Raw genomic sequence first — 11,201 nt, forward strand, 5'->3', positions numbered from 1 at the left:
AAAACTACAAAATTAAGATAGATGTGAAATGTGGCATCCAAAAACCCTTATCTGAAGTTCTGCATCTGAGTTAAAAATTGAGAATTCTTCTATCAGGCCCCTTTACATACTTCATGTATAATTAAGATAGCCAAAGTTAAGATAATTCACCTTATTGATATGATTTAAAGAGATCACTTACAGAGAGTGTATGATTTTAGAGAAGCAAGTTTTTTCTGGGAGTAAGAAAAGAGTAGTCACTTGATAAAGGGTGTTGCTTTGACACATGAAAGATGTGGTTTGTCCTTGGGGGAGCCATGATGCTTGTTGAGTTTGCAGCTGGAATGATGTGTCTTTTATGAGTTGGAAGGGCAGATACTGACCTTCAGAGCTACTTTTCACTCCATCACTTCATATTCAGAAGTCAATCATCTTATAATAACAGCTGACATCGTGTCCCATTGGGAGCTCTTCAGGTCCTCTGTTTTGCCAGAGCTCTTCTTAGAGCCCCTTTTACATCTTGGTTCCTTAGGCTATAGATCAAGGGGTTGAGCATGGGTGTGATCACAGTGTAGAACACCGCAATGATCTTGCCCCCAGCCCTGGAGGTCTTTGACTGGGGTCTCATGTACATGAAGATACCAGTTCCATAGAATAAGGCCACCACTGTCAGGTGGGAACCACAGGTGGACACAGCCTTGTGCCTTCCAGAGGCTGACCGCATCCTGAGAACTGTCAGAAGGATTCGGGCATAGGAAACAACAATGAGGAGAAAAGGAATGAAGACAATGACGATAGTGAAGATGAAAACAACCATCTCGGTAAATGATGTGTCAGTGCAAGCCAACCTCAGGATGGAAGGAACCTCACAGAAGAAGTGATCCAGGACATTGGGTCCACAGTAGGGTAAGCTCAAGGTGAAGATGTTGATGACCGTGGAACTCAGGAAACTACTGGCCCAAGAAATGCCTGCCAACTGGACACAGGTCCTTTGGTTCATAATGACTGTGTAGTGAAGAGGATGGCAGATGGCCACATATCTGTCATAAGCCATGACTCCAAGGAGAACGCATTCAGTCATTCCCAAGGAGAGGGAGAAGTACATCTGAGTAGCACATCTAGGAAATGGGATGGTCTTCTTTCTGCCCATCATATTGGACAGCATTTGTGGGACGTCAGTGGATGTGTAGCAGATATCCAGAAAGGATAAATTAGTGAGGAAGAAGTACATTGGAGTTTGGAGACGTGTTTCTATCTGGATGACAGTGATAATAATAATATTCCCCACCACGGTTAATAAATAGAAGAACAAGAACATAATAAAAAGAATGAGCTGCATCTTTGGCTGTGATGAGAGCCCCAGGAACACAAATTCGGTCACAGTGAAGTTTGTTGTTATCATATTCATTTTTGAGGCCACCTCTCTTTCACAGAACCATCCACTCACCTAAAGAAGAAATCAAATGCCTTCTAGGTCACAATGTTGGAAATTTAGGATGTAAGTAAGACAGCAAGGAGAAGTATTGGTCTGATGATATATCTTGAGTATCTGAGTTGTATTACAAGTGGAAAGCATTTCTTCTGCTTTCAAAGGAAATATTCTAAGAGAACAGTCAAACTCAAATACTGATGACATGAAATAGATATTCTTGTCTTTTCTCTAAGGGTGCATGCTTTTGGCTGTTCATAATCTTTTCAAGGCTTCCTCGGGGGCTCAGTGCTAAAGAATCTGCCAGCAATGCAGAAGACACAGGAGACACATGCTTGATCTCTGTGTCGGGAAGATCCCCTTGAACAGCAACCCATGCCAATATGCTTGCCTGGAGAACCCTATGGACAGAGAAGCCTGGTGGGCTACAGTCTAGAGGGTAACAAAGAGTCAAACAGGACTAAAGTGACTGAGCATGCACACATGCAATCTTTCCAAATTATAACCATTCTTCAAAACTTTACTTATACTTCTGTCTTCAAATAGATCTAATTATTTCTGTGTTCTGCATCTAGCAATAGCATGTTGTAGCACTCAAGTAAAAAGCAGTAAAGGGCTTTGCTTTATGTGCTACCTGCTAACCTTAAAGTAAAAGCCATAACTGCAGCCTGTGTATCTTCTGTATCACCTTGATGCAGCTTTCTAGTGATTAGACACTCTGATACACTAAGAACAGAGGGTACACACAATCACAAACCAGTGATGGATCACACTAATCGCCAGTTCTCCCAGCTTCACAGCTTTCATGCAGAGGGGTCTTGGATGGTTTTATTATATATATATATATACACACACATATACTATATACACACACACAATAAGAATAATGATAGAACCAATTTTTTGAGGATTAATTGTGTATAAAGAATTAAAGACAATTTAAGACAATGTTTACACATAAAAGTTTATTCACAAATAATACTTATTATTAATAGCCTTAAAACATACAGTGTTCCTGCATTTATCCAGAATTTATTTCTCTAATAAAAAAACATTTCAGAGAAATAATAGCATTAAAAAGGATCCAGACAAGTTAAACTTACTTGGCCAATTCACTGAGAGCTCCTTAGCTTCTATGCCTCGTGTTTACCTACTCTTAGCTTATGCACAGTTATCAGTAGTGTGTGTGGGTAACTGATTTGCAGCAGATCAAAAGCAGAGAGTTAGAAAGGTATGGAGTAATGAAGAGTCTTAGAGGTAGGCACAGTTACAATATCAAGAAGCTGCCAGTTATTCATCTACTCATTCTTCATTATTTATTTTTCTTTCTTTCTTCCTTTGAAATCTGTCTTTTCAATAATCTAGTATGTACCAGATGCTGGGCTTGCCCTGATAAACACAGCAGACATTTTGATACTCTCATAAACCCTACTGTCCATATAAAGTTGAGATAAAGGAAACCAATTGATTCCCAAGAAAGTGAGGAATCTTCATAAATGTCCCAAGAAGACATTTATGAACCAAGTAGTTGCAGATCATGAAAAAGACTACTTTATGCAAAACGTCATTTTCAAATAATATTAATTTGCATGTGACATGTTTTAGACAGTCTTCTTATATTTTGATTTAAATCAAGGCTTTTCAAATCAAACAGCTCAGTGAGCTGATAAACCAAATGATCTAAAATATGAAGTCCCGAGATAAAGGAAGGATGAGTCTGGACAGAGGCCTTTCAGACTCTCCAAACAACAGTCAGAAAGTCCTGAAAATGAGCCATTCAAGTAATGTTAAGAAGTGATTAGCAGAATAGCAAAGGATATGCAGAGTGAGTTTCTCAGTTGACAGCGAGCTGGCACATGGTGAGCAGGGTCCACCACTGGAGAGTTGAGATCACAGGCCTGGCTCCCTTTTCACCAGCTGGGAGGCCTTGCTTGCACAATTCAGACCACCAGTCTGTGCTTAACTTTACTTACCTGCAGGACAGGGGCAAGAGTGGGCATTTTCATAGAGTTGATGGACCAGGTGAATGAGATGATACATGTGAAGCACCTAGAACAGAGTTAACTATATCTTGTAAGGACTCGAGGTATATTAACTCTATCATTATTTTATATACATATATATGTGATCCTCATTAGGGGATCTTTGTTAAGCGCCCAAGACAGGAATTATGAGCACTCCTAATCCACTCCAGTACTATTGCCTACAAAATCCAATGGATAGAGGAGCCTGGTAGGCTACACAGTCCATGGGGTTGCAAAGAGTCGGACACTTTAGTGAGCGACTTCACTTTCACTTTAATCTCTACACCACATGATAGATAAACTAAGTATTTTAAGAATAGAAAGAAGGGAATGGCTACCCACTCCAGTATTCTTGCCTGATACCTATTGTAATTCTCTATTACATGGCAAACTGTTTAAGTACTTTGCTGATAGTAAATCATATCTTCGTAACAACTCCAGTAGAATTTATGTCCATTTTAAATATGAGAAAATTGATGGTCAGAGAGTATACAACTGTCTCAAAGTTAGAGTATTTAGCAAAGCCATAAATTTATACTTGAGTTTACCTAAGTCCAAAATGCCCTTTAGTTAAATAATTTATTGCTTTATTTTACTGTTATTATTTTAATATCTCAATAAACAATTTAAATCAGAAACACCACAGATAAAATACCTAAAGCTGTTAAGTGCTGTGTAGAAATAGTCTTCATATCTGTCCTCACCACATATTCATGCAAAAAAAAAGACATGATATCCATGTGTAAAAACTACAATTCCATGAAAATAAAATAAAGCTTCTTCTATGATAACCACAAATGAGATGCTGCTATAATCCAACCCAACCTTTTTATAGATTAAAAATAAAGATAATGAATTCATGCACAGTGAAATCCCTAAGATATTTGAGTTTCGTCATCTCAGTACCTTAGGCTGAACTTTAGATTCTTGAGGGATGATGTCCCAAGACCAGTGATTAAAATTTAATTAATGATTTGTTCTGAGGGAGTCCTGGTTGCTGTGTGTATCGGTTGCTCTCTTCTTTTGCATCTCCTACATTTGAACCATTACCAAGTTAAACAATGCCTTCCAAGTGACCAGGGCATTCTCAACCTTCTGTGTTGCCTAATTCCGGAAATCATAAAAGTAGATGCATTCAACACAAAAACAGCAAACTCTAAAGTGCAGGCATCAAAGACCGTGCACAGAGTCATGTCCTAAAATCAACTGGAATTTAGAGATGATTATACCCCAGTATACTCTCAGTTGTCCATATAGAGTATTTGAACCCTAGATTCTCTTCTCCCTGATCATGCTAAACTCCGGAATCATCCACAATTGCATAGCTGATAAACACATACTGTTTATAAGGAAACAGTAAGGGCAGCATGGAAACTTACTAGTTTTGTAAGCTCAAATGTATCATCTCACTTTCCTAAGTTGATTCATTTTAAAAATGGACATTAAAATATTCAGACCACTACATCGCTCCCTTGTTATGAATCTAAAGGGAAGAAAAGAAGGACAGAAGGAAGGGAGAAGGAGGGAAGGAGAGATGAAGAAAGAGCAAACTAGAAAGTTAATATTAATTAAGTGTTTTCAATGTGCAAAGAGCCAGCTGAGTCAAATAATGTCTCCACATAATAATATAACTTAATCTCATGATTCTCAACTCCTGAATGCACTATATTTGGTTGTTGTCGCTTGTTCGATTTTAATATCAATTCCCAGGCCATATCCTGAATCAAAATCTCTGCAGATAGGACTCAGATATAGGTATTTCTAAAAGCTCCAGGGGTGAACCCTTGAAAACTTATTCTTTCAACATTTTACTGGGAAAAAAGATACAATTGTGGATTAGATAAAGCTAAGCCTGAAATATGCTGGGAGTTCCATTTGTTACTTCCACTTTTTTTGCCTACTGTGTTCCAGCTTTTAAGAACTGTTGTGTGAAAACCATCTAAAATGTACAACGTTCATCTAAGACTTTTCAAAATATCCAATTACATTTTGCTTTAAATGATGCTGGAATCTCCCAGCTTAGATCCCCATTAGTTGTCATCCTCCTCAGAGTGCACTGACCCTGGCATTATGGTGGAAGTTACGCAGTATGCAAAGGAGTAATAGTACATGGTAGACACAGCCTTCTTGAACATAGGTTTTCTCATTTGAGTCTCAGGACTCTGGGAAACAGAGGGGACTCCATTAGACTGATATCAGAGCAGATCATGTGATTTGATTTGCATAGTCCATAAGTGATATGAAAAGCGATTAAACATTTCTCATATTAATAGATGTGCTGTCTAGGGCCATGGTCATCCCAAGAACATATTACAAACCCTGGAGGCTTCTTGAGCAACATGAGATTACAAGCTAGTGTGATCCATGGTTTATCATGACACTATGTGTGTGTTTATATGTGCATGTATATATCTTTAAATATGTGTAAACACATGTAAAAAGTTTCCAGGTGGCACAGTGGTAAAGAATCCACCTGCCAATGTAGAAGGTGCAAGAGACAGGGCTTCGGTTCCTGATTGGGAAGGTCACCCGGAGTAGGAGGTGGCAACTTGCTCCTGTATTCCTGGCTGGAAAATCCCATGGATAGAGGAGCCAGGAGGGCTACAGTCCATGGTGTCACAAAGAGTCAGACGTGACTGAGCACGTACAAACACACCCATAAAAGCTAATACATTTAAATATGATTATATATGTCATTTTAAAAAGAAGAGGATGTAGGGAACAAATTATGCTGAATCTTCTGGATGAGTTCTCATCAAGCTTTAAAATACATAGGAATAACATAGTTTTCTTGTTAAAATGCAGATTTTAATTCAGTAGTTCTGAGTCAGGGCCCAAGAGTCTTCTTTTCAAACAAGATGCTCATGATGCTGGTTTTGAACCATGCTTTTGATTAGTGCAGTTTTAGCTAAATTGTAAGAAGTTTCAGTTTTATTCCAACTACAATATTTGCAAATGTTAAGCAGTAATACACTGTAATCTGCTTTATATTTAAAATTGCTTTTACTATTATGGAGAAAGAATTTAGATAACAAAACACAGGGCAGTGGTACCAATTAGGTGAGAAAATCTGTGGCTCCTCCGTTTAGAATTGTATTGATGAAAATGGCTAAAACTGGAAGAAAAATGAAGAAAAAACAGTTTATCGAGTTCATGCATGGCCTCCATGCTTGCTGCTATGGTTCATTTGTAATGTTCTATTTAAGTACAGGGCTTTCCAGGGAATAAAGCTCACCAACATTCTCGTTGTGGTTCCTTTTTGCAAAAAAGACCCTCCAGTGGACACTTAACAACGGAACATGAATACTGCCTTCACAGTCCTTTCCAGGAGATCCATCCATATGCCACTCCCAGACTTCCCTGTCACTTACTTTCCAGTGTTATTCTGAGACCCTGTTCCGTCAGTCGATCCACTGGTGGTTGTTCTTTAGTTGCTAAGTTGTGTCTGACTCTTTGCAGAATGCCGTTGTGTCCAACTCATGGACTGCAGCACGCCAGGTTTCCCAATCTTTAACTGTCTCCCAGAGTTCACTCAAACTCATGTCCACAGGGTCAGTGATGCCATCCAACCTCTCATCCTTTATCGTCCCCTTCTCCTCCTGCCCTGAATCTTTCCCAGCATTAGGGTCTTTCCCAATTAGTCAGCTCTTCACATCAGGTAACCAAAGTACTATCTGTAAAAGTGTAGGGACACATCTCAGACTCCCCTTCTTCCCATGCTAAAAGAAAAGCAAGATATACTTTGTACCCCATGCTATGCTGCATGTACATACTCTGGTCCTTAATTTGTATCCCTAATACTGCTGCTTACCTAAAGGAGTAAACATTTCTTAGAGGATAGAGCAAGACTGCTTTACAGTGAGAAAATAAATAACTTGTGCCTGAAATATTCTGTTATGTTTAGAAAATGTAAATGCTTCTACAAATGATTGGGGCAGAGACTAAAGAAACCAACTTAAAGAGCTGCCATATCCTAAATATTAAAATAATTTTAACAATAACTGAAAAAGAAATTTCAGTCTCAACTTAGTGAATCAATGAAAACCAAGGACTTTGAGGCTTCTCAAGAAATGAAAAATGTACAGACAGTATAAGAAGAGTAAACATGATAGATTATTTCATTTTTAATGGACTTTAAAGGTTATGATTTAATTAAGTATATGACATAGAAATTCAAATAAATATAGATATGTACATGTTTTATTGGTACAGCAGCAAACGATAAGTATAAATAACTATTTTTAAGAAGTTCCAATAAAATTAGAAGCTCTACAAAGAACAATAAAGAAAATCAACATTGATGAATATTACTATTAATAACAATTAATAATTGTCACATCAAATAAATAAGTTGAGACAAAGTAAATAGATAACAGTTCTTAAATGAAAGCTAATTATGCAGACTTAATCACTGACATTGTAGTGGAGAACTGAGTGTATTTATTAATTAGAATAAAGCTATCAGAAGACTAAGTTATTTTTGAATAATGTTATATATTAAAATAATATATAACATTATTTAATGCTGGCTGACATTTTTAAAAAGAATTTTAGAATGAGATGTCATTTTGCACAAGAAACTATTGTTTAAAATGCTGGACATAAAAAATCATATTGACATTAAAATTTAACTATTAAAAAAGTAAAGGAACCATTTGACACATTGCTCCTATTTTATTTAAGAAAACTGTTCTATTTTTCAATAAGAAACTTCTGCTGGTCCGAGAATATTTTTATTTATTTTTATATTAGTTCAACTCCAAGGAAGGTCTAAATAATATTACTAAAACATAAAAAGATTACATACAAGTATATGAAAAAGTCTTAGCTAAACACTGAATATAGACATAACGAAGAAATTAAGCCTATGGTATTGATGTTAACCACATTTTGCAAGCACTGCACTGGGAATGTTTTGTCTTTGTTAAGTATTTTGAATTTAAACAATTCAAAAGAATCAGTCATGACACATGTTTCATTATAATATAAATTCTTAAGTTTCTTGAAGAAACGGTGAATTCTTGAATCCTATAAGGGTGCACACATGCTGATAACTTGGGCTTGATTAATCCTTATAGATCATTCTCCTTGGTTTACCACTTTTATAAGCCAGTTCCTTACATGCTTTCCAGACTCTTGCCAATACAGATTAGTGAGAACCCATAACTTTTGTAGTGTGCATTTCCCCTAAGAGCAAGTTCTTTATTTCATCATCTGGGCAAGTGATATTTAACTTTTGCTGTAAAGATGATGTGGAGTGGTCAGGTTAAGTGTTGAGGAGAATTACACGAGCTCATAAGTCCCTAAGTGCAGTCACTGAAAGATTTTTGTCCAGGGGAAAGCTGATTCTTTCAGATAGGGGAAGTTAGGGATTGCCTCTTAAAGCAAGCGATTTTGTTTTTACCTCTGTTCTTGTCTGCCCAATGTCCCTATCCCATTACTTTATGATCTCAATTATTCTCTCCATCATTTCATATGAAGTGAAGTGAAGTGAAGTCGCTCAGTTGTGTCCGACTCTTTGCGACCCCATGGACTGTAGCCTACCAGGCTCCTCAGTCCATGGGATTTTCCAGGCAAGAGTACTGGAGTGTGTTGCCATTTCCTTCTCCAGGGGATCTTCCTGAACCAGGGATCAAACCTGAGTCTCCCTCATTGTAATCAGACACTTTACTGTCTGAGCTACTAGGGAAGCTTATGATAAAACCCCTAGCATTTAATTAATAGTTCTTTTTTGCAGTTCTTACAATCAGGCCCTGGCTTAAGCCTCAACCTGAACTTTCCTAAAGGACTAAAGCAGTTGGGAAACTCCTTCAAAACTACCCCTGGGGCATTCCAAATGCTCTTTCATGTTCCCAGTAGAATAATCATAGTTTTCAATTTAAAAGGCCCCATGAATTTTACAACCAATATTATCATGGTCATGATGAATGCTACAACCAATTGAATTTTCAGTGCTTTGTTCTCTGACTGCATTTCATGCTATGCCATCACTGGTGATAATTTAAACTATTATGACACTACTACATGCTAGGGCTCACCAGTGTCCCCTTTCTCTGGCAAGTGGCATATCTGCACATTTTTTAACTATGTCAGCAAACTAATCCCAGAGATCCAGTTAAATGGTCTGACTCTAGGGCTACACCCAATGTTAAAAGATGAGATTACTAGGCAACATGTAACCTAACTCCTGATTTTTGCTTTACTGAATGCACATGATGGCTTGCCTGACCTGTTGATTTCTTTCCTGGATTAGAAAGAATAAGAATGAAGAGTTATGTAGTTGAAGAATGATTGACTTTCTACCCACTCCCACCCCTCTTCTTGTCAGCAAATTTGCCACATGGGCAGGTTGGCATCCAACTACAGGTGGACCACATAGGCAAAACAGCATCCAGAGGAATGTCAGGAGAAGTCAGCAGTCTATACACAATGGAAAAATGATGAAGAATCTAACCTCTTACTTTAATGATTAACCGAGATTATTTCTCCACTTTCCCTTTACAAATTGTCATGGCTGAGCAGGATCTTGGGAATTGGTCTTCAGACAAGAGTTCACCTTCTCCCCAGGTAGCTGGCTTTTCTGAAAAAAGCACCTTTCCAGTATCATGCATCGAACCTGGACTTGTTGCTTGGGGCTGGTGCACTGGGACGACCCAGAGGGATGGTACGGGGAGGGAGGAGGGAGTGGGATTCAGGATGGGGAACATGTGTATACCTGTGGAGGATTCATGTTGCTGTATGGCAAAACCAATACAATATTGTAAAGTAATTAACCTCCAATTAAAATAAATAAATTTATATTAAAAAAGCACCTTTCCTTTTTACCAGCATTTGCCCCTTGATCATTGCCTTTGAATGATGAGCATTTGAACCTGAGTTGGTAACAGAAATAGGTATTCTGAACCCAGTCTTTTATTTGTATTTCCTCCCCTCATTGAAAAGTTAACTGACTTAGTTCATGTAGGTTCATCTCCTGGAGCAGAAAGCAGGATGGCAAATGATGGTAGACCATCCAGAAGGAGAAGTGGAAGCTATCTGAGCACCCCACATACATATAGATACCTATCTGTATATTAATATTCAAAGGTACATAGTAGATATAATCTCTCTATATATATATACATTTCGATACAGCAAAACTCAATACAGAGGTAACAGAAAATTATGGTTGAATATGTCTATCCCTGGGGAATCACAGTCTTTAAACAAAACCTTTCTGAGTCTTATTTAATAAGACTGACCTGACTTAGTCAATGCATAGTTACGATTAACCTCCTAGCTTGCCTTTCCCCCAACTACAAAACCAAGAAGAATTCCCTTGGGATCCGCTGTTATCAATGATTCTGAATTCTGGATAAGGTCACACTACAGATGTTTGTATGTTGTGTGATGCAGATTTACTCCTGGCATAGAAATACTGTTTAATTTGTATAACTCAGTAGCCATTTATATTCTGTTACAATGGGAACTATAAACCAGTATTTCTTATACCTCATCATTGTCCTATGGCAGTCTCTGAAACTGCCAAGAGTAAAAGTGGGAGACATGACTTCCCTACTATTTGTGGTGACAAAGGACAATTTATATTAAAGGAAGGAAAGGTAAATAAAATGATATAATTGACACAAAAATGCAACAACAAGAAAGCAGTTGAGAATCATTTACACTGGAATACGTTTGTAGCTATTCCAAGAGCCCTAGGAGACAGAAGACTAAAAAAAGCCATCTATGCTCAGGCTCGAAATAAATCACAAAAAATTTAATTTTTT

At 37.7% G+C, this 11,201-nt stretch overlaps 1 protein-coding gene across 1 annotated transcript; it reads right to left on the reverse strand.

Moving 5' to 3' along the window:
* Nucleotides 1–451: 451 nt before the first annotated feature.
* On the reverse strand, nt 452–1,387 carry LOC105004726 (olfactory receptor 2G3-like). The gene has a single exon (XM_010862437.1). The coding sequence runs from the start codon at nt 1,385–1,387 to the stop codon at nt 452–454; it is 936 nt and encodes a 311-aa protein (XP_010860739.1).
* Nucleotides 1,388–11,201: the final 9,814 nt, after the last annotated feature.

Source organism: Bison bison, unplaced genomic scaffold (assembly GCF_000754665.1).
Source record: "Bison bison bison isolate TAMUID 2011002044 unplaced genomic scaffold, Bison_UMD1.0 scf7180017858147, whole genome shotgun sequence".
NCBI classification, from domain to species: Eukaryota; Metazoa; Chordata; class Mammalia; order Artiodactyla; family Bovidae; genus Bison; species Bison bison.